This window comes from Cyclopterus lumpus, chromosome 25 (assembly GCF_009769545.1).
Source record: "Cyclopterus lumpus isolate fCycLum1 chromosome 25, fCycLum1.pri, whole genome shotgun sequence".
NCBI classification, from domain to species: Eukaryota; Metazoa; Chordata; class Actinopteri; order Perciformes; family Cyclopteridae; genus Cyclopterus; species Cyclopterus lumpus.
In genome coordinates, this window is record NC_046990.1 from 1,292,019 (window position 1) to 1,316,344 (window position 24,326).

A 24,326-nucleotide genomic window follows, 5' to 3' on the forward strand; every position below is an offset into this window, starting at 1 on the left:
ATCGGCTAGCTCCCAAAGGACTCTCATTCCGATGCTCTTCATGTCCAGGCTGGTTTAGTGGATTATGAGCTCGCCATGATTATATGTTGTGTCATAGTGCTACTCGTTACCGGAGAGGTAGGAAGGAGATATGTTAAAACCTGTTGAGCTACGTTAGTACATCATTAAATGGCATTAGCGCTATGCTATGCTATGCTAGCTACTAAAGGTATACTGAATGTCTGCTTTTGCTTTTTAATGATTGTAACCGTAAATAAAGACCAACCCAGCTTTACAGGAAGTCATTGTTATTGTCAAACAAGAATTTTTTCATTGCCTCTAATATTTCTCCACTAGGGGCAGTTGGCGACAGCGTGTCTCCATGGTAACGTAGCTCTGTCAGTTGGACGGAAGAGAAGTGGGGCAAAGGGATAATTATGAGGCTCGGATTTTCACTTGTCCCTATGAATCTGAAACAAACCTCATTGTAATGCATGTATAATATGCTCAGATGTCCCCCTGCTGTGGTATTATCTGATGTCATATATGGGAGGCCTCTCTGGTCGGAGTTGTTGATTTGCTGGTTACTGACACAAAGTGCAGATTATTGATCTTCCATTCTGTCCCTAGTATCTGAGACCTGTCCCAGCACAAGGACATGTTAGAGTCCTGGTGCATTGCAGCAGATTTCCAGTCTGTTTGTCATGCTTGAGTGGACCCAAGCAGGTTCCCTATCTGACATGCATTGTTGCTGTTCTCTCTCTTGTTGGGTGTGTTCAGGTGGACCACATTTCAGATCAGGTCTAATAATACTGTGGTAGATGTCCTCTGCCTCTTTCAGATTTGAGCCTCCCTGCAATGTATGGGAGGCTCAAATCTGGTTAGGTCCTTCATGGGTCTGCTTTATGTCAGACCTCCACCCCCGATATCACCAGTCCACCACAAACCACTCAACTGTCAACATTGGCACAGCAAGAAGCAGCTGCTTGTTTCTTCCTGCGGGATATGTGTGAGAGCTTGCTTTTGTTTTGTGGACTATGGTGTCTCCATTCTAATGACAACCTGTACACATTGTGAAGAACACACGTTGGTCACATGAGGTCCAGTGGTGATACCAGACCGGAGCAAAAAGGCATCCATAGCACATGATGGCAAAAGAAGACAGAGAAGAAGTGGTACAGCATCAATACAGTAGCCTCAGTTTATTTTGGTCCTTTTGAAAATATTGAATTCTGAAATGTGCTAACATCAAATATTTTCCAGGGAGACAATAAGGTGGTGTGGTTTGATGTCAACTGATCTGTACATCTAAGATGTTTGTGATGTGTGACTACAGCACCGCTAATGGGGCTTTTTTTTGCCCGGATGGCCTCTCTCTGAGGGAGGAGTCTGGCCCACATCCTGTCTGATCCAGAAATAAACCTGTTAGTCAGCGCACTAATTCAGAGACCTCTGATAAGAGCCAAGCCAGACCTGAAATGCTAACAGCCTGTAGTTCAAGTCAGATTGAGTTCAGCAAGGCAGAACCCCGGACTTAACCCCTTACCTCCTGGCAGCAAACTCGTCAGAAGCACCACACCTCTCCTGAAATGGTGTGACTAGTTTTTTAAAAACAACACAGCCGGTTTTAGATTGTGGTAAATGTATGTTTTCTACTGATGGTGAGTTGAAACAAAGGTAGGAAAGGCCTCACATCATAATTCCATTATATCAAATCCCAACAGCACTCACTCATGAGGGATGGGTAGACGGGTTTCATCAGCGATCATGTTCGGTCACTGTCCTTACCGAGTTGAACACCCGTTTTGGTTTCAGCAGATGAACTTAGCCACTCCCACACAGGTGATACTGTCTATGGTGACTACAGCGTTTCATGCTACCAGGTGAGCAGCCACGTGGCCCCACAGACAGCAGTAAACATGTGAAAAAAGCATTAAAAAATAGTATTTAATTAATTCACTACTCAGTTCTAACTCTGAATGAATCGCATTATTTCAGTTTTTTAAACGTATAATTTTTCTTTGTAAAAAGAGGCAGAATTGGGTTTTGAATGGAGTATCCTTTTTATTTTTTGTATATATGTTGTGGAAGCACTGCTTGCACTCCAGTATCGTTGCAATATGGATATCGAGATATTTAGTCAAACATATTGTGATATTTGATTTGATCCATATCAACCAGACCAAGTTATGATCATGAAATCGTCTCAAAGCATTCTAAAGCCCATACACAATTGTTGGGTGTTTATCCGGAGCCCTGGCCACACAGATACATCACCATTCAAAGCGTTATGCAAGCTGCAGTGGGATGTTGATATTCTTTAGATTTTTGGTGCTTTCACATTTTGTGTTTTAATTTCTCTAAACCTGCTCTAATCTCCTGTTCATCCTCTGCTTCTCCCAGACCCCATTCACTGCTTTGTTCAATGTGGCTCTGTCTACATTGAGAGTCCAATGACCCCTCTAGCCTGAAGATCCTCATTTCTGTGTTCTTACCATTCTTCTTCTCTCAGCTTCCCTCCACCTCCTCTTCCTCCTGCTCTCATCTCATCCATCACAGCCCATGACAGCAGATCAGCCAACATGGCTTTCTCATCTCGCTTTTCCTTCTGGGAGCAAAAGGGAAGTCTCATTTGGACATTTCATAAAGCACTCTTACACGGCATGGTGTTCCAGTGTTTTAAGCTGTGTATTAACATGTGTGTCTTTCGATAAGTCTGGCCTTTGCTTGTATCGCACTAAGAGCGTGATGGCTTTCACGCATATGTATCAGCACATGTTATAGTAGCTGCGACTTTGTACCACCTATGTCCTCGACCAGTTCACTCCTAATGCAGTGAGTGCATCAAGTGTTTCTAGTGAAAGATGTTGCCGTGCAAAAATCGTTTTCAATCAAAAGAATAAAACATGTGCATGTTTTGAGGTTTGCACGGCATGCAACAGACGGCAGCTTCATAGAGTGTTCAGGTTTTGATCTCGTCTTTTTGATATCAACACATTTAGGTCAAAGAAGATAACAAGCCAGAAAGCAAAAGTGTAAGTAAATGCAGTCCATATGTTTCTCTTGGGTACATATGTAAGAGCTGTCTTATGTCAGCCAGGGATCAATGCAGGTCTTTGATTTATCTAGGTGTTCTTTGTAGAGAACAGTCCAAGAACATTTTCATATTCATAGTTTGTAATCTTCAATACACAACCCTGTCATTAATATACATTCCCACGGGATGGATCCCACCCCGGACACGAGCAGGTGCATGTTCATGAGATTTGATCTTTGGCTTAATAGATCAAAATGCTTCACTTTCTTCATTCAAGAAACTTGTACCCAAGAGCTACATTGCAGAACCAGAAGTCTTACTTTTGGACAAAGTTGAACAGTTATAACAGCCTTAAAAATGTTTTCTGAAGGACTTGTGCTTGTAAGACTAATATGGTAAACTGTAAGCAGCTGGTCAATTGTTACTAAGTTTCACCACCGTCAGTCAGTTCTCCGAGACATTCTGGCTTCCTCATAGCATCTTAGTGCCCGACAAACCCTCCTCAAGAATACCGTATGTAAGATTTCAGGGGTTTTGAAATGGTCAGTTTGAAGTGTATTAAGCAGCTAGCTGTTAGCTACAGTTTTTGTAGCTTTGGATTAAAAGTTGTCTGTCACATTTGGAGTTGTGTGATTGATCAGCGTACCCATAAAGGTACCAAACCTTTAGACTGTTTATTAAAGACATAACGACATGGTGCTTGGATTTTCCTTCATCATTCATGTCCTAACGCCTCCTCTCTTTCCTCTTTACGAGTAGCCAGACAGTGAAGGGCTGCCCAACCGGTCCAAGTCAGTGCCAGCTCTAGACCCTGGCAGGGGGTTATACCGGGCAACAAGTCCCTCATCAGTTTCCCCCACGGAGTCGCTGTATCGGGTCAGAAGTCCCTCCCCGCCAAAAGTCAGGATACCTGTTAAAGTGCCTGAACGCTTCAAAAGCCCTGAGCCAGTGTCAAAGGCGGCTGAGCAATTTAGAAGCCCTGAACCACCATATGCTCCTCTGAGCCCAGAGCCAATTATGAACAGTGAGCGAGCGCAAAATGGCATAATGAGCAAAGGCGTGGTCAATAATACAGCCAACGGTGATATCAAACTTTCAGGCACCAGCACCAACCAGATGGATACTACAGAGGACAAGGGTCTGACACGAAAGAAAGTAGTAAAGGTGGTTCGCCGTGTTGTCAGGAAGGTCCTGCCCACAGAAGAGGACGAGACCACTGTGCCAACACAACCATCACATAAAGCGATCCAAGTAGCCAAGCCTGCTGCCGAAGCAGTTAAAGCAATGCTAGCCCCAGCTTCAGTGTCTAAGTCAATGTCAGGGTTCTCTTTTAAACATGACGTCATCAAAACGGAAGACAAAGACGACATTTCGCGAGGATTGACAAACCTTATGGTCCGAGGCAGGACCAGGGAGCCTCGCCCCAGAGTACATAAAGATGAACGACCAGAAAAAAACGAGTTGGAGAAGAACAATGAGAAGGCAGTAGGGAAAGTTGCGGAGCCGGAGGAGAATAAAGAATATGAAACCACTCTAAAGCCGCACAAAGTCGATCACAAACCTACAAGCTCTGGTCAAGATATACAGGAGTCCAAACCTCCTGTGGTTTCTGTAAACGCGACCCGCACCGCTTCTGAGCACTCCGCTCCAAAGTTGTCCAAATCAACTCATTCCAGACCCACATCTCTCCCACCAGTTGTTGGCTTTATCCCAGCTCCCAAGCCTTCACCCATGTCTCCGCCTCCTGGCTTCATACCTGCACCCAGACCAACTGCTGTCAAGAAACCCACTCCTACAAATCCTCCTTCTGCTACCCAAGTGGCCCAAAAAAATCCCTCCCCCACTCCTCCATCCCGTTTCATCCCAGCTCCTCAGCCCTCTCCACTTGTAACTTCTGTGAGCCCTGCTCCTCCCCGTCCCAGTCCTAATGCACTGACTCCCCCTCAAGGAGTCATTCCCATTCAACAGACTGCTGTCAGTCAACAAGAGGTACACTCTCCACACTTCGCATGTCTGGTCAACATTTGGGACATTGGTGTGGAAAGTGCATGAACATTTGAAATGCATGTTTGAAATGGAAGAGCACTTTGGAGTTGGCTTATCTAGGGGACACCGTGTGTGTGTGTGTGTGTGTGTGTAACCTCAGTGTGGCACGGTTTTAGAGTCACTTCATAGCCGCATGATATGGAATATAAAAAGAAATACATAATATTGTTTCCCGTTCATCAGAAAAAGTAGGCTAGAGAATAGCCTACCTTTTCTCTATAGCCACTTCAGTCAGTTGGTTTGTTGTCCTTCTGTCTAAAATAAAATACTGTCAAGGATAAGATAATCCTTTATTAGTCTAGAACAAGAACAGTTTTCAACAAGTCATCTTATTGTACAACTCTTCCATTGTTCAATGTCTTGCTCCAGGGCAACAGTGGCAGTTAAGGAGCAGGACTATAATTCCTGACCATATTTTCCCATTCTAACGACGATCAGTCACACATACTTTAGTTCCTACTGTTAATCTAATAACAAATGTGGATTTGCTGTCAAAATAGCAGATTGTTTATTCTAAGAGACTCCAGAGGTTCTTTTGGTTTAGCATATTTTAAGAGTTTTCTCTTTATATTCTCCTTGAGCCCTATATTCTCCTTGAGCCCTTTCTCTGAAGTCTACCATCAAAACAGACGGACAGATGCTACTTGTTTTACCCACATAGCAGAATGTAGCTCATAAGCCTTGTTTACAAAGGCAGAGTCCAACCCGAGACTGTTCCAAATGAGGAACTTCAATAGCCCAGCGTCTCTTGTCACTAACAGGAACCCCATGTAGAGCCAGAGAGGAACTCAAACCTATGAGCAGGCACAGATGGAACAACTTTACAGATGGAAGACATATTTACAAAAAGACATTCCTGGCTCTTACTGAACTTGTGCAACGAAGACCTCACCAGGTCTCAGCTTACTCCAAATCCCATGCTGCCAATAACCAGTACCCTTGGAAGGGATTCTGCCCCCAGATTCTCAAAACATTGACTGTCAAATCAGTTTTTTTGTTTTGCTGGATAGATATTAACTTCCTTATGACACATCTTGATGAATGGAAAAAAAGAAGAAGAATGTTAGGATCAGGGTTTTGCCCCACAGGCTGAAGAACGCCACATTCTGTCTATATTTCTGTGGTACATTGATTTGCTGTGCTGGTTTGTTGCAACTTGTAACATGTCTTGCAAATATTCTTCTTTTCACCAAACAATTGTACTGTACTGAAGCATTGATTTGCCAGCAGACTGAAACACCTTTTGAAAAGACCATGTTAGTAGCACTCTCAAGGTTCTACGAACAGATTCCACAGTAAACCACGGTGCTATGTAATGTGTGCAGTATTCTGTAGGGAACATGAGTCAAGACACTCTTTGGTTTGTGAGGAAAACATCACATATCCATACGTTCTGTGACGTTGTGCTTGTGTAGAGTTGTGGGCTTTGCTTCAGCTTTATTGGTGGGCTTAGTGTTGATGTGCTGCTTTGGATCTTTAGGAGGAACCGCTCAGTCCCACCGAGGAGGCTCAGAGGCGCCTGATGAGGATCTTCGGTGCCCCTGTAAATCACCCTGCTGCCCGTCTGCATATTATTCATGGCCCTATGTCTCTTTTTCTGTCCATGCCAACTCTTGCACAACTAAAAACAGCAAACTCTTGTGCCGTTAAACAAACATCTATCTTAACGACAGAAAAGTTTACAGACAGAGTCAAATTAACACTGCTGAAGTTCCCCTAAAAAGAAGTCTGCATCATGAGCTTAACCCGGTTGGCTTACAGAACGTCAGCCTCCATAAAGATGGCTCTCCTAGGTTGTTTGCATTAGTCGCCATGCCTGACATGCTTGGATTATTGGTGTACATATTTACAGACGCACAGCAGAGGGTGTCTCTTGCTCTCTTGACTGGGGCAGAACAGTTGTGACTCATGACAGAGTGAAATATCCCCTTTGCTGTTGTCCTGGCTCAAATCTTATGACTTACTTCTACTTACTTACTACTTACTATGGCTGCTCTCAAAAGTCAAATCTCAGTTTCCAAGTTGAAGATTTGGAATCTTTGTTTGTTTGGGAAACTTTCCAATGAGTCCACAAAAGCAAGCAGAGACGTCCCATTTCTGAGTCTTGTAATATTGGGTATCTGCCGAAATCAAGTCTGGTCCAGTCCAGACTTGATATCGTCCAAATGTTGATTTATGAAATATATATCTACTAAATCTAACTCTCCATTGCTTTCGGCAGCTACAGAAACACTTGTTTGTACAATGGTGTACAAAGGGGAGGGTTTTCCCCTCCAATGGTCTTAGACTGACATCCAAGTTTGTAACTAAGCTACTAACCAAACGGAAGTGATAACGTAAGGGACATGCTGCCTACTAATGTGCCACTCTGACAGTTGGCAATAACTGTAAAGGTTTGCACTGATGATGTTGTCAGTGTATTGGAATCATCTTCACCATATGGTTACTCACTGCAAAGCCATTTTCACACCACGTTCTTTTTCTTTTATGCAATGCATTTTCTTAATCCAAAGTTCCATATTGACCTTGTCTTCCTCTTTGTCCCCTCACTCTCTTGTCTTCTTTCCATATCCCAAACACACTGCTTTTGCTGGTTGTCGTTGTCTCGCTGTGGTTGCTTTGCGGCTAAGCTGGAGCTGGCAGTCAGTGTTTCGTCTTCTGTCCAAGCCCCCACCCCCGTCGCCCCACAGTCCCAAGGCCTCCTCCAGGTACCGCAGCCCTGCAGCCTTCCTCTGGGCCTCCTGACTGGAGTTTGTGCTCGTGTGACTTGTCAGAGTGTAAGGCCCGGAATCCTTCTATCATTTCCCCTTTTCCTTATTTCCCATGTCTGCAGCATTTCCAAAAACTGTATTAAGCTGTGACCAATACAAAAAGTTGAAAGGCTACAGGGTTTAATCCAGTCAGCGTCCAGTTGTATTGTAATGGATAATATGTGGATCAAAACCTTTTAAGGGTATTGATTCCAAACCCGCTATTTGACTGATCAGATTTGGTTATGTTTTATTGTGAACCTTACTGTGATTGTAAGCCTGGTTGTCAGTTGTCTCATGGTCTAAAAAAACATTGGAGACATTATGTCGAGCTACAAAGGATACAAATCAAACATGCCACTTTTCTTTATTTGGCATTAATTTATGTTAGTACTGGAAACACAGATGAAAGTGACACTTCTTTACTGATTTTGTGTTTGAAAACAAACCCAAACCCCTGAATGCTACTTTCTAAACGCTCACAGATTTCTCACATTAGGCTGATTGAAGCGACCTGCTTTGTATCTTTTGGTTGGCATGCATGTATGCTGTTTATATCTTAATAAAGAAGTATGTGTGCGTGTTGTGTGGCTAATTATTACATTCAGGTGCTACACCAATGTGTTTTGTTGTAATGCAACCATTTGAAAATGTACCTGTGAAACTGTAATATTGAAGCTGATCTACCGTGAAGCCAGCAAACGGATCACAACAGGTCCTTTTCATACATAATTAACTGGATTTTGTCTCACAGCTGTGCTGGATAAGTATGACTTACTTCACTTTGTTCCGATGCAATGCTTCGCAGACGATACTCCCATTTATCTGTGTCCTTATGTGTGTTATGTGTTACTCACGTATAACTGTAACATTTGACCTCCTCATGCTGGCCGAATCACCAGGGATCAGTGGAAGAGGACCCTGTGGCCCTCCTTCAGGCATCTCATGCTGCTGCTCAGCAACCCCAGGTCTGAGTGTAATTCACCACCAGCTCGACTCATGATCACCCTGCTCGGTAGAATGTTGTGCTGTGCTCTCACCCTTTGCTTGCGAAGTGTGTCTTGTTCACTTTTCCCAGTACTATGATGTGAAATGTAAGCAGTCACCAGTAGTTAAGACTCAAGACTAAAATGGTCACTATTCATTTCATCTTTCAAATTTATGTGTTCAGTTCTAAGATGTGTTTTACTATTTATGTTACATTGTTGTGGTGGTCCCCCCCCCACCCACCACACCCACCACCACCACCCACCACCACCACCACGGCTTGTTTTGACACATGCACACACACATTGTCACACAGCAGCCTGAAGGAACAGTGGACTGTGAGGCCTTTTGAGTCCACTGTCATCCACTGCATGGTCATCATATTGGCAAGCTTTCCCTTAATAACCTTTCGGCATGTGCTGGTTATCAAAATGGGGTTTTCAAACAGACCCAATGACGCAACAAAATACTTCCCCCGTACCTGCTCTCATGTCATTTGTCTCCTTGTCCTTTCTGTCCTCCAGGTGAAGACAGAAGAGCAGATCGCAGCAGAGCAAGTCTGGTATGGATCGGAGAAAGTCTGGCTTGTCCACAAAAATGGCTTCTCCCTGGGTGAGATGGGATTACTTAAACAGTCCGATGTTGGACTTTTCTAACCTTTTGGGGAGCAATTCTTCTCTCTCTGTTAAAAATGTTTGTATCTTTTAATTAAATTTCATCTTGTACACCAGTCAAGTATAATGACAAAGATAACAGGATTTTAATACGTTTTTAGATGGATTCGTACTTTATGTAGTGTGATTGTGTGGGTTTCTCAATGACAACGTTAGGAGGAAATAAAGAAATATACAATGGGAACCAATCCAAATTCATTTAAATGGTATCACTGCAGACAATCGGATGGGGAAGAATGACAATGTTTAGGCATGTGATGCCTTTAGTTGACGTGATAGTTTAGAGAGACAGGAAATGTGGGGAAAGACAGGAGGAGAATGTTGCAGCAAACTGTCAGATGGGAATCGAACCCTGGATCACATGGGCTTATTTGTGCACATGTGGTTTGTCCTAACTGCTCCGTTAGTGTCAGTCAGGAGGAATAATGGGATTATAGTGTGATTTTTAAGCCATTTATGTATTTACCACACTGTGGTCTTGGCTCAAATCCTCTGTCTGTAGGTATCTCACAACAATAGACCATGACTCCAATTATTACTTGTTACTGATCGACTTCTGTGGACAGTTCATCCTTAAGCACAAGCAGATTTAGAATGTTTTTCCTCGTGCTCATCCCTCTGCAGTGTCTCTGGCTACAGCACCTGGCTTAAACAAAAGGGATACAATGTGCTTTGATTACCTCTGCTTCTTGTATTTATGCTAAGCTATGCTAACCATGTTGGGACTCAAGCTTTTGTACTTAACACACACATGAGTCTTGTTTATCTTTGAAAGATCAAATAAGCTTATTACCCAACAGTTGACCACCTTTTGATGATTAGAAACACCTTAAACTGTGTGTCGCTTGTCTCTCTTTGGTGGTCACTATAAACCATAACACCACATCTGTAAGGTTTTAGTTGTATAGACTGCTGTGCATTGTACCCAGATCATTTTTATGACCAGATGCTCCTTTTGAAAAGACAGATATTAGAGGTATTAGGGGTGGTAAAAGGTCTGTCAGCAGAGGGAAACAGTGTTATTGTCTCTTTTGATTCGAAGTGACCAGAGAAGCTCTGGTGGTAGTCGGGTGCAAGCTCCAAAGTTGTAATCATGAAAATCATAAACTGTCTTTTGAATTATCCAGTAACGATAAACAGATGAGTGTGAGCACTTCCAGCAGGCTAATAGCTACTGTATCTTTGTGTCTCCTCTCAGCCACCGTGGTGAAGACAGAGGCTGGCTCCCTGCCAGAGGGCAAGGTGAAGATCAAACTGGAGCATGATGGGACGATCCTGGAAGTGGACGAAGACGACGTAGAAAAGGTGAATGGGGGTTGGCTAATGGGAGTGCGCCAGTAGGAATCCAAGTCAGGAGCTTTGATACAGACTGTTCATCCAGACTTTTCATATTCACCCACCGCAAAGTATTTTTGATTATTTTCTAGGTTACGTGACGTTTTTGATTTAGAAGACAGAATCAGACGTCGTCATGTCAATTGAGGATGTACAGAACAACATTTATATCACAGATAGAGGCAGTGTGTCATTGTATATGTAATTGTATATACTATCTATTAATTCTAAAAATGAATGTTACGGACCTCATACTTTTGTTTTGGTGATGTTTTTTTGTTTATACAAATTTGACTTATACCAGTCAAGGCACATTTCCACTTCTAATAAAACAAAATGAAGGTTAGTTCATTAACTTTTTGTAATTTAGCAAAGTCCATGTTCAACCCTGGGCAGAATAATGAGGTCTAATCTCCGCCTGTCACTGAGGGCCTCAGAAGGCCACAGAGGACACTGACAGCCAGCAGGAATGATGGGATAGGTGGAGGAGAGGTCACACAGGACAGTTGGGAGCTTTGGTAGTTGTTAACATTTGCTTACTTGGCCACAATGCTTTTCCCAATCTGGGTTTCCCCAGTGGCTCATCAGTCCTCTGATGGCCCTTACTCTGTCTCTGGATCCCCCTAAAGTACCATACGATGTTGTACATGTTGTATCCAAGCTCCTATTTAAATAGTCCAGGGGTGCATCTGGTTACTAGTGGAATGGCATCATCGTCATCTCTCTCCCTGTGCAGGCCAACCCTCCATCATCCAACCGATCAGAGGACCTGGCTTCACTGCTCTATCTGAATGAATCCAGTGTGATGCACTGCCTGAGGCAGCGCTACGGAGGCAACCTCATCCACACCTACGCTGGACCCAATATGGTAGTCATCAACCCCCTGAGCACACCCTCCATGTATTCTGAGAAGGTACGTGTGACACTGGTGATACAGCAGCACACTGTTTTAATGCCCATGGTTTTGAATGGCGTATCATGTGTGGGTGACCATATTGAGTGAATAGAACGAGCAGGAAGATTCAAGCCCAAAAAACTTTAACTTTCCTTCATTAAAGCTCTTAGATCAAATGGAACGCATACCAATGAAATGTATTCCATTTATTTTAATACCTCTCTGCTGTGTCTCTTTCCCATCAGGTGATGCACATGTTCAAAGGCTGTCGGCGTGAGGACTCTGCACCTCACATCTACTCTGTGGCCCAGTCTGCCTACCGCAACCTGCTCACCACACGGCAGGATCAGTCCATTGTGCTGCTGGGCAAGTCTGGTAGCGGCAAGACCACCAACTGCCAGCACCTGGTCCAGTACCTGGTCTCCATCGCTGGCAGCACGGGCAAAATCTTCTCCGGTGAGCCTCCAGACAGAAAGAGGGCAGCAGAGTCTTCACACATACATGAATAGATGGAACAGATGGATGTCTGATCATAGTCATACAGGACGGTGGTGTTCTATCCCGTATAACACTGTGTTGCATCGCTGCAGTGGAAACAGATGTCTGTCAACGTCTCGTCTTGAATGTAATATGGCCCCAACTTTTCTTAACTGCTTTAAAAAGCAGATGCGTTTCTTTACAGTAAACAAAGCAACAGTTTATGTCCCTGATAATCTCCCATTGTGTCCTCAACTATGGGCACAGAAAGTGTGTGTTGTGGAAACAGTTACCGGCCATGAGCCTCCACTGTGAGAGCTCACTTTACTCTCAAGGCAACTTCAGTTTAACATTCGACATTCAGTACTTAATACTTGTAAACTCCAATGCAGTGAATGGCCTAAGTGCCCACTTGAATATTATGATGTAATGTGTAAATATGTAGGTAAGTATTAGTTTCTCTTCATAAATTATGATCAAGATTATGATGCAAATGTAGGAGACACATATGTCTAATATTACGATGTTATAAACAGTTATAAAATATAATATAATAGTTTAAGACGGAGAGGGTTTTTTTTACGAAATGTATTCGACATCTAGTGTTTGAACCACTATGAGCAATTTTCATGAGGCGCAGTTTATTAGAAATATGCTCAAGCCATATTCTTGTTGATTTAAATCATTCTAAAAGATGAAGACAACCTGCTCAAGTATTTAGTGGAAAACAAAGGGCAGGACACATGGCTGCTCTCTGATCCCCCTGACCACATACTGAGACCCAGTGTGACATTGTTTTGGTGACCCAGCTGAGAAGTGGCAGGCGGTCTACACCATCCTGGAGGCCTTCGGCAACAGCTCCACCTCCATGAACTCCAACGCCAGCCGCTTCTCCCACATAGTGTCCCTGGACTTTGACCAGGCTGGGCAGGTGGCCTCCGCCTCCATCCAGGTAACACACGCACACACACACACACACCATAAACACACACACACATACACGCACACACACACACACGCACACGCACACACACACCACAAACACACACACACCACAAACGCACACACACCACAAACACACACACACATACACGCACACACACACACACACACACACGCACACACACACCACAAACACACACACACCACAAACGCACACACACCACAAACACACATGCACACACACACACCACACACACACACACACACCACACACACACACATACACACACACACCACACACACACGCACACACGCACACACACACACACACACACACACCACAAACACACACACACACACACACACACACACACACACACACATACACTGCACTGACTCATAGCAGGACCATCTGACTCCTCTTGTCTCCTCCTGCTTAGACGATGCTGCTGGAGAAACTGAGGGTGAGCAAACGTCCCGAGGCCGAGTCCACCTTCAACGTCTTCTACTACATGATGGCCGGAGCCGACAGCAGCCTCAGGTGAGTCCTCGAACACCGCTAGTCAACATATGAACAGCATAAATAAATAACGGCAAACATCAAAATGTGTACGATCACAGTTCTGTTCTGTGAGTGAGATGCAGTCCGTGTCTCTTTGGTAGAGGACCGCTCTGGGCTGAAGCCCTTCCCCTGTTCACCTCCTCACTCTAACGAATGTATAACAGACATTTAACATACTTACATTAGCAGCAATGGGAGATTCGGGCTTTTGAATCGTTACCATTTTGTCCGGTAGTGTGAACTACATCGAAAGAACTTCTGTGGAAATTCTTGCACAACATTGTGAGGCTGACCCCAGTCCCTCTCTCCTCCTCTCCTCCTCTCCCTCTCCTCCTCTCCCTCTCCTCTCCTCCTCCTCTCCCTCTCTCCCTCTCTCCTCCTCTCCCTCTCCTCTCCTCCTCCTCTCCCTCTCTCCTCCTCTCCCTCTCCCTCTCCTCTCCTCCTCCTCTCCCTCTCTCCTCCTCTCCTCCTCCTTTCCCTCTCTCCTCCTCTCCTCCTCTCCCTCTCCTCTCCTCCTCCTCTCCCTCTCTCCTCCTCTCCCTCTCTCTCCTCTCTCCTCCTCCTCTCCCTCTCTCCTCCTTTCCCTCTCTCCTCCTCTCTCCTCTCTCCTCCTCTCCCTCTCCCCTCATCCTCTCCCTCTCTCCTCCTTTCCCTCTCTCCTCCTCTCTCCTCTCTCCTCCTCTCCTCCTCCTCTCCCTCTCTCCTCCTCTCATCCTCTCCCTCTCTCCCTCTCCCCTCCTCTCATCATCTCCCTCTCTCCTCCTTTCCCTCTCCTTCTCTCTCCTCCTTTCCCTCTCTCCTCCTTTCCCTCTCTCCTCCTCTCTCCTCCTCTCTCCTCCTCTCCCTCTCCCCTCCTCTCATCCTCTCCCTCTCTCCTCCTCTCTCCTCTCTCCTCTCTCCTCCTCTCCCTCTCCCCTCATCCTCTCCCTCTCTCCTCCTTTCCCTCTCTCCTCCTCTCTCCTCTCTCCTCCTCTCCTCCTCCTCTCCCTCTCCCCTCCTCTCATCATCTCCCTCTCTCCTCCTTTCCCTCTCTCCTCCTTTCCCTCTCTCCTCCTTTCCCTCTCTCATCCTCTCCCTCTCTCCTCCTCTCCTCCTCTCCTCTAGAACGGAGCTGCACTTTAACCACCTGGCTGAGAATAGTGCTTTTGGGATCCTCCCTCAGTCTAAGGTAATCACACCAGATGATGTGAATGTATTTGTCAGAGCTGGATATTAAAGGCCAGTTCACAAGCTTCTGAGGCCGATTCCAATGGCTACAAAAAATCCTATCAAGATATATTGGTGGAAATACATTTTCTTTATACAACCCATGAATTGATTCATATTTTAGATGTTTTTTTGTTTCAACAATGCACTGGACAAGCAGCTGACAAATGCATGTTGTTGGCCTGGTTTCAAAACATTGGTTTAGCATTTCTATACAAATTCTTCACTTTCTTGTCATTTATTAGCTGACAAATATGCCAATACCGATGTATCTGCAAAAAGATCATTCATATTTTATTTACCTGAAGACAGCCTGTGCAAATACAAATGAAAATAAATGTATGACAGAATACAAATTGAAGGAGAGAAGGCAAAAAGAGAAGTGTGAGTGAGAGAAGTAATCTAATATCGGCCGGACTCAAACCTCTATGTTATTTATGAATGAAATAAAAATATGGAAGTAGCTGTTTGCTGCTGCAACATCCTGTCACTCTGATCTGCTCCTATCCTCTCCAGCCTGAAGACAAGCAGCGAGCCTCGCAGCAGTTCACCAAGCTGCAGGCCGCCATGAAGGTGCTGGGCATCTCTGGAGAGGAGCAGAAGGCCCTGTGGCTCATCCTAGGGGCCGTCTACCACTTGGGGGCCGCAGGGGCCACAAAAGGTAAGAACTTGAGTCCACCACAGCACTGGAAGGGTGTCCCATTGGTTCTACTGGTCGGTACCTGAAGAGAACTTCCGTGTCCCTAACTGTGTGCTTCTAGTGCATTTACTAAGGCCCTGGTTACATGTGTGTGTTCACAATACACGCATGTTATTTAGTCTTTCTGTGACTCGTATCGCAGAAGCTGCGTCAAACCTCACCTCTTGTTTTCATCCTGTCGGTCCAGGCTCAGTGTAACACGAGGACCGATGACTCACTGTGCACATCCTCTTTCATTGAAGGACTCAGTGCTCAGTGCTCTACTCCACGGTGACAATTGGCCAGTTAGATTACAGTATATACAGGGGAGACATAATAATGTGCACAACTGTGAAGTATGATGCCATCCAATTTCATAGTAATGCAATAAAAGCTACGTTTGTGAAGGCTACAATGAAACCTTCCCATAAATAACAGTATTTGACTTTCTAGAAAGTGTTTGTGTTATAATGCAGTCCAATCAGACACCAACAGGGTTGAATACACAAAGCGTCTATTGGTTGCCTGAACATGCTACTGTTAAGCTTTACCAGGTGGAGGGCAAAAATAAGTTCTTACTCTTTGTTATTCTCAAACGAGAATAGCAGAAAAGATCTGAAAACAGCCACTAGGTGTCAGGCTTGACTGTCTGTAGGCAGCATGCAGACAGCAATTACAACCAGGACTACAGGATTTAGCATCAGATGCTGTTTAACCACACACAGATTACTGTGTGTGGTTAAAGGGGCATGCTCTCACCCTCGTGGTACGTGACCATGAGGATAGTTGTGGTTGTATGTGTCCAGGTTCTGAACTATGAATGTCTGTGAGAGATTTCTGAGAAGTCTGTCCCCCAGATGTTGGAGCCTGGCTGCAGGGGTTTGCTCACATTCAGCCACAAGAGCAGTCGGTGTTCCGTTCGTCCCAAAGGTGTAAACACGGGTTGAGCTCAGGCTCTCTGCTGGCCAGTCAAGTTGCTCCACACCAAACTGGGAAACTAAGTTGGTCAGTGGGCCTGGCTTTGTTCACAACAGATCGTAGTGTGGTCATGGCCTCCTGCTGTAAAACAGGAGCAACAGCCCACCTCAGCTGAGAGTAGACGTGTGCTTTTTTAACACCTCCATCAACATGACAGCAGTCTGTCTGGTGGCGTGAACAGAACAACAACGGAACGCGTGTTGTTTTGTATGTAGACTCATCATTTACCCTCCTCTGAGGCTTCTCTGCTTGCTGTTGTTTAATGTGCATGTGAATTGATGACTCTGAACTGTGTTCTCTCTAACCTCCTCTCTTTGCTTGCATGTTTGCATGCCGCGCCCTCTCACACGCAGACGGAGATGAAGGTAATGGAGAAAACAACACACTTCAAATAAACTTTATTTCAGAGGCTCCCTTGTTTGTACTTGAGGTCTTAATGCCTTTATCATTCCTCCCAGGCCTTAAGACATTAGCATTTTCATTGTTTCTGCTCCTCCTCCTCCCCATCCTCTCTTCATCTCTCTCTCGTGTAGTCGTGTTGGCCTCATGACGGCTCCCCGCTCCACGTCTCACCCTTTTCTCTTTCGTTAGATGGAAATCAGAACGTTGCTGTCCCTTTTAAACGGCTCTCTGATGCCTCCCCGCGGCGCCGCTGTCACAGTACAGCACGTCCTCCAAAGCACCGCATGGTCATTTTCACTTCTCCAGTTAGTGTTTTGACTTTCGTCCACGGAACTTTTATTTCCCAGCTACCCCGTGTATTCCCGTGGTGTTTGTGCTTGGCGGGGGCTCCTGTTGATTCTCTGGATCTGTGTCTATAAGCTCTTTGATTGGTTGGCTGTCGTGTTGCCACATAGGCTTTGAATCTCCTCCAGACCAAATGGAGATGCAGTCTGCATGCAGAGTCAGGGTGTGATCACAAGTCATTAGCAAAGATCTAAATCTGAGTTGTTCGGTTTGAGTTCACTGTATTTTTTACCGCATACCAGAGAAAACACAAGTTTAACTTTATCAAGCTTTTATTTTATTTGCTTAAGTGCCTTCGATAGGAAACATACAGGGCTTTCAATAAGTGGTAGTGTTGGTTAGGGAGCTGTTTTCTCCTTTTGTGATTTAGTGTTTCACTTCCACATGTTGGGGCAACAAACTAATAATATGGCACAGGTCCATATATAGACTTTAAGTTTCGTACCTCCATGCATTGGATCCTGCACTTCCCACAATGCAACTCCATCATATATTTCTTTGGAACTCTTAGTACACTCAGATGTTCCAAAACTCACACCTCTAGTTTGTAATGCAGGAAGTCTCCAAGTCCAGACATTGAGCTGTTACTTTAGTGTCTTCTCAGACTGGAATAGTGGACCCTGTGTCTCTAGAGATGCCCATACTCAAATAACAAAATCGGATGTGAGTGATAATGTGGCCGATCTATTCAGTTCAATAAGTGTATATCTTTGTATTTATTCTTGACATCTTTTTTTAGCATATTCAGAGGTAAGCAATGTTTAAGTCAGTTTCCCTCGGGATGACCTCAGTTAGGCATACAGCTTATTCGTTAAACTCTGCTATCAGATGAGATTCTGATGTTGATGAAAGCCGTTTAAGAGCCAACTTGAGCTGCATGGAGGTTAGTGTGATGAACAGTGTTGGAGTCAGTTCTGGAGGACATATTTCATGTGCCTCGACTCGCCCATATCAGTTCAGCATCATGTCTGTGAAGGCTCTCATTTGTCCAGTGGTCGCGTTACCAGACATGCAGAGAACCCTCACTTAGCCAGAACCTTTCTACTGGGGAAGGATTTCAGAGCAGAGCAACTCGGAGCAAGGAAAGGACAGGTGGGGTTGGCACGGCGATAGGTAGGACACGTTCTTTTAAAGAGAGATGTATTGATAATAGAGTCTTGTCTCCATTCAGACCAAACTATTTGAAGTCATGAACATCTCTGTTGAATACAAGCCATGGGCCGGCCAGTCTATAGAAGTAGCAGTCTGCATGTCAATCTATGAACATTTTTCCAGTTGCCACATATCTAGTGCCGTGGTCGGTCATTCCTGGCGTTCTAGTGTTGGGTAAGAGATGGGAGGACGTTCTTATCTGGAGGCTTTTTCATTGAGTCCTGCAGCGTTTGGACAATGTTTCTCTTCCTCTGTCTTTCCACTATTTTCTCCTCTGCTGAAGAAACTCTTCAGCCTCCTCCTCCTCCTCCTCCTCCTCCTCAGTGTTTCACCTGAGCAGCTCTTTAAGGGCTGAGATGGGAAGAACTTTTTTATTGACCAGGATCATTTTATACTTTAAGGGGAAATTCTTAGAAAGCTTGATGAATACAGCCGTAGGGGTTCTCAAGCGTGACAGAAGGCCTCTTTCTGATTAAGTTATTTAACCACCTTCCCAAAAACATGACATGCAAACAAAAGTCAGCCACCACCGGCTGTAATGGCCAAAATACATCATTCATCCATATTTAAGGTATTCAGGGTCATATTTTCTGTTGCATGATGTCATCACTTTTGGCTAGCTAACAGTTGTACAACACGTTTGTCTCTACCTGATGTGTTGTGATATTCAAACATAATTGAAATTATGCATTTTGATTTTACGTCAACATTTTTTTCTTTGTTCACTTATGTGAAGTCTTGAGCACATTTAGATACACAATAACTAGCTTTGTAAATTACCACTTTAATCCAACCAGTTGGCAGTATCTGCAGGGCCATTCCAGTAAAATGATGTGCAGTCGTTACATTAGGAGTGGTCACTTCCAATGGGCAGCATGGTGAAACACATGTAGGCCCATTTAAAAAGGTGTCATGTGTTATGGATATACAAATGCTTCGTGGGTTAAAGGCTAAGATTATGGTTGTTGATGCTGATTTGTACATTGTGTGTTCAGATCAGGTTAGTTACAGCTCAGGAAAGTAGAAGCTGACAGGAACCTCCCATGGAACATCCTCCTCCCTCTTCATCTGTCTGCAGCTGTTATCTTCACCAACGTTCTTATTGCATATCTTTTTGTTTTTCAAACACATTTGGACTTTGTTTTCAGCGGGTCGTAGGCAGTTTGCCCGTCATGAATGGGCCCAGAAGGCGGCCTACCTTCTGGGCTGCACCCTGGAGGAGCTGTCCTCCTCTATTTTTAAGCACCAGGCTAAAGGACTGCAGCACTCCACTTCCTTCAGAGGAGGACCGGACGAGGCCGGCCAAGGGGAAAGCTCAGGTAAAACCCCTGACTGTCTAACCCCTAACCCTTTGTAAGATCGTGTTGGCTTTTCACAGACAATCTGATTCGGTCAGTTGTGGTTGTCCTACTACCCCCGATAGGATGATCAGTTTGGAGAAGTGGACTTTAATTGGGATCATATGTACTGTACCATTGCTTAATACTCAATTGTTTGTGTGTGGGATAAGATGAGGGTGAATTAAATATGGAAATGTTGTTTAGTTAAACAACAAACTAAAAATATGCCCAAACCTTTAGTAATTGGCAGTTTTATGTACTTTTACACATTTAGGTCTGTACCCCCAAATAATTGAGGTCCCTAGGTAGTTGTTTTCCAGGATTGTTACCTATGTTTCAAATACTGTTCTAAAAGCACATGTTGGAGAAAAGCTGACGAGCTGAGTTTAATGTGCTTCTTTGACTCTGATCTGTTGTCTCTCAGGCTCTAAGGTCACAGCTCTGGAGTGCTTGGAGGCCATGGCGTCCGGACTCTACTCGGAGCTCTTCACTCTTGTCATCTCCCTAATTAACAGGCAAGAATATTCCAATTATGTTATCTTATTATTTTGATCCTATTGGGAGTTCTTTTTCAAAAAAGCATTCATGATAATTATTAAAAACAGTTCTGACTCCAATTCCCTGTCTCTAAAAAACCAAACTAGTTTTTAACACACTGGTATCGGAGCGGTACTCGGGATCAGCCGATGCACTAGTTTAGGTTTCTCATTCGCTGTTTCAACTTGGCCTTACAGTCGTTACCATAGCAACCCATGTAGATAGGCTGGGGATGTCTGGTTCACACACATCCCATCTGAACACTTGCAAATACAAGAAATAACTGACTGTCTTCTAGATCTGATTTGAGAAACAAACGTATGTATTATTGTTACACTTCAGTGTATCTATTGAGAGCTTCAACTGACATTTCAATCTTCCTCTTTGCAGTAAACCATTAGTCTTGCCACTGTTGTACAGGTGGCTGTGAAACAATATGTTCATATATTGTACAGATTTGTCAATCATAACTACAGTTTACATATAGCAGACATCCCCATTCACTGATAATGACACGGTACCGGAATACAAGGGGATCCCACCCCTAAAAAACTAATGATAAAACCAACGAACACAAGATACATGCATTGTGTTATTATGAGGACACTTTAGTAAAGGTTGTGACATATATGGTTGTATAGAAGTTGATGCTGCATTCTCTAGTGACCACCAGGGGGCGACTCCTCTGGTTGTATAGAAGTCTAGGCTTCATGTGTTAAAGCTGTATTCTCTCTCCTGACCACCAGGGGGCGACTCCTCTGGTTGTATAGAAGTCTAGGCTTCATGTGTTAAAGCTGCATTCTCTCTCCTGACCACCAAGGGGCGACTCCTCTGGTTGTATAGAAGTCTAGGCTTCATGTGTTAAAGCTGCATTATCTCTACTGACCACCAGGGGGCGACTCCTCTGGTTGTATAGAAGTCTCTGCTTCATGTGTTAAAGCTGCATTCTCTCTCCTGACTACCAGGGGGCGACTCCTCTGGTTGTATAGAAGTCTATGAGAAAATGACTTCTCTCTTGATTTAAGCATTCAAACTCAAGGTCCACAAGGTATTTTGTTTTATGGTAACATCAGTCCACAAACCAATAGGTGACACTACGTCCACTGCTTACAGTCTATGGTTAAAGCTGAACCGGTTTTTCTCTGTATTATATCTTTGTACATTGAATGTCTTTGGACAAATCAACAGCTTCCCGGTGTCAAAGCGTCATCACTAAAGCTTCATGGTATACATGTGTCACTCAGGGCTCTGAAGTCCAGTCAGCACTCTCTGTGCTCCCTGCTGATCGTGGACACGCCGGGTTTCCAGAACCCCCGGCTGGCTCAACAGCAGCGGGGAGCCACGTTTGAGGAGCTCTGCCACAACTACACCCAGGAGAGGCTGCAGACCCTGTTCCATGAACGCACCTTCGTCCAGGAGCTGGAAAGATACAAGGAGGTGCTGCTGGGTCCACAGAGCACAACCATGCGCATGGACATAACATACACATATTAACACACTAGCTCTTTTCTATCAAATTAAGTCAATTTATTTAAATGGTTAATTTGTTCAAATCTAAACAAAATGATATATATTCTGTTCATTTACTTTCTCACCTCTAGTGCAGATAGTTTCTGTTTTGAGATGCCAATAGACTCCAAATACAATGGAAATGGATTGGTGTGCATGGTATTGGAAAATGACATTTAGCTGCTCTGGTTAATCCACAGAACAATGCTTCCTGTCTCATTTAGCATAGGGAACACTGGTTCCTTTAAAGGAAGAAGATAATATCGCATCATTCGGCCATCAATAACCCCGTTTATTTGTACACTATGGATATTTATTCTATATATACATTTTTTGTTAGGTGTGATTCTGTTCTGGAAAGGATTCCTTGAATTGTACATCATTGAGTTTGTTACTACTCCCTTCCTTTGTTTCACATTTGTTAAAGTTGCCAAACAAACAAAAACCCACTTGTCTTCCATTGTGTACATTGACGGTGGATTCCATGAGCACTGTGGTTGTGTTTTCAGTTGTCCTTATGACACCTCATGACCTTCTCTATCGACGTCAAGGAGAAGGAGTTAGGAAAAGACATAGGACGTTTGTTTTTTGAACTATTTGACTGCAGCTACTGCGTTCATTTGGAAGTAGATCCAATGAAAGCTGTGCACATCACAGTCTCGGGGTTACCCTGGATTCAATGCATCTCCATTGTTTTCCACTTTAGAAGCATTGGCTAATTTCAAACAAATCTCCACTGACCTAATCCAGTCTAGTAATAGCTCATCTCATAATCCACCTGTTGATTTATTGATGATCTCATCTCCTGTAGGTTACTAACCTAAACCTTTATCCCTCCTGCATCTAGGAAAACATAGAGCTTGCTTTAGATGACATAGAGTCCAGTACCTCACTGTCTGTAGCAGCTATTGACCAAGCCTCAACCCAAGCTCTGGTAAGCACACAGACACTAATACATGGTCTCTGTTTCAGGCATCTCTGTGCATGTGACGTCATTGTGTTGAAACCTGTCCTGAGAACAAGTGATGGGCTTTACAAGCTTCTTTTACTGTTTACACCTCCAAGCATTGTGCCCAATGAAATGTTTACCCTTAAATAATGACAAAAGTAGACCGTGATCACTTGTGCGCCACCAGGCCTGTTGCCAATTAGTTTGGCCCTTTGTGATACATCAGGAAAATGAATTGGATTAAAGTTTGTGATTTGTTTCCTTCTTGAGAGGGCCTCTCTCACTCTACTCATCAGTTGGCCTCTTAATGCGAAGCCCATTCAATCATTAGTGGTAGAAGTATGCGTGGCGCGTGGCAGAACATCTGCAGCGTTGTCGTGTATTGGCTTTGTCGTATCTTTCAAGCGGCAGTGATGTTGAAGAATGAGGATGAAGGAATCTCCGTGGACACTGTTCTTTTTGGTATAATAGAGTTTATTACAGAGAGGAATCACAGGTCAGGACGAGCGACTAGATCGCTCGGAGAAACTTCTCAGCCAATTGGAAGTTCTACTGGACACTCCAAAGCCGACCAGTTATATAGGGCTGTTGCTTAGTCCCAAACTTGAGATAACATAACGTCACACTGGACCCCCAAGCTAAACACATACCTTCCAGACGAAGGAAGGAGTATCATATATCAAGATTTAGAGATAACATACCATCACACAAAGGCCTCTCATCTAACCACGTACCCTCTGGACACAGAAACAGACCCTTCCTCCAACATGTCAAAGGGCAAAACATGTTGAATGGAATTTTGGCTGATAATTTACCAGCATGAACACGGGAATAGATTTGTTTTGAAGCTGATTGCAACTATCAACGGTGAACCTGCCGCCTTGTAAGAAGCTCTTTTTGATTTTGGTTAATACAGCCGTGTGGGAGACCAAGGTGCATTAGTAGGTCATCAAAGTTGAAGACAGCCTAATTGCATTGTGAAGTGCACCTATTGTTTTAAATAGCAGAGCTCCGGCCTTCACTTTTCCATGTTGGCACGTCAGATGAGAACCCAGCGACCGAATCTGTTGTTTCTGCTGCAGAGTCCGTTTAGAGCAGGGGTCTCAAACTCACCATGTTTTGTGGCCCCCTACTTGACATCAAAGTTCAGTGTTAGTGCGGCCCGCGCGTTTTTCTCACAAGCACGATTTTTTACCGCATCCGAATGTCGAACACTTTCTTCGGCTAAAGGAGTTTATGGTTACGCTTTCTCCAGCCGAAGTGCGGGACATCCAGCCCCCCATAATTTGGTGTTCCTGGCGTAAGTGCAGCGTTTGATTTTCGGACACTTTCATCGGATTGAAGTCCGTGAAACCCCCTCCGGAGAACGGCCGGTCCTGTGCTGTGATCCCAAATGGCTCATTGACAACTATGGGGAGAGCGGGGATGGAACCGGAGACCTTGTGGACTCTCCCCACTGAGCTACAGCCGACTAATGTATGCACAACATTCAGTGGTGAGAAGTATGCTGATGCCATTGTAAAGCTACAGGAGGATTGATCACAG

The 24,326-nt window shown here is 44.3% G+C and overlaps 1 protein-coding gene across 10 annotated transcripts in view; it reads left to right on the plus strand.

The window, feature by feature from the left end:
- myo18ab (myosin XVIIIAb) overlaps positions 1-24,326 on the plus strand; it is a 101,144-nt gene that overhangs the window by 21,976 nt on the left and 54,842 nt on the right. For 3 of the 10 annotated variants that reach the window (XM_034528884.1, XM_034528889.1, XM_034528887.1), the window contains 13 exons: positions 9,324-9,411; positions 10,672-10,778; positions 11,545-11,721; positions 11,949-12,159; positions 12,990-13,132; positions 13,563-13,663; positions 14,789-14,852; positions 15,407-15,551; positions 16,901-16,912; positions 19,595-19,765; positions 20,211-20,301; positions 21,568-21,760; positions 22,680-22,766. In XM_034528884.1, coding sequence (XP_034384775.1) covers positions 9,324-9,411; positions 10,672-10,778; positions 11,545-11,721; positions 11,949-12,159; positions 12,990-13,132; positions 13,563-13,663; positions 14,789-14,852; positions 15,407-15,551; positions 16,901-16,912; positions 19,595-19,765; positions 20,211-20,301; positions 21,568-21,760; positions 22,680-22,766 — 1,590 coding nt within the window. Of the gene's footprint in view, positions 1-2,981; positions 3,015-3,775; positions 5,006-8,714; positions 8,781-9,323; positions 9,412-10,671; positions 10,779-11,544; positions 11,722-11,948; positions 12,160-12,989; positions 13,133-13,562; positions 13,664-14,788; positions 14,853-15,406; positions 15,552-16,900; positions 16,913-19,594; positions 19,766-20,210; positions 20,302-21,567; positions 21,761-22,679; positions 22,767-24,326 lie in introns of all 10 variants that reach the window. The other 7 variants (XM_034528880.1, XM_034528882.1, XM_034528883.1 and 4 more) reach the window with 4 other exon arrangements.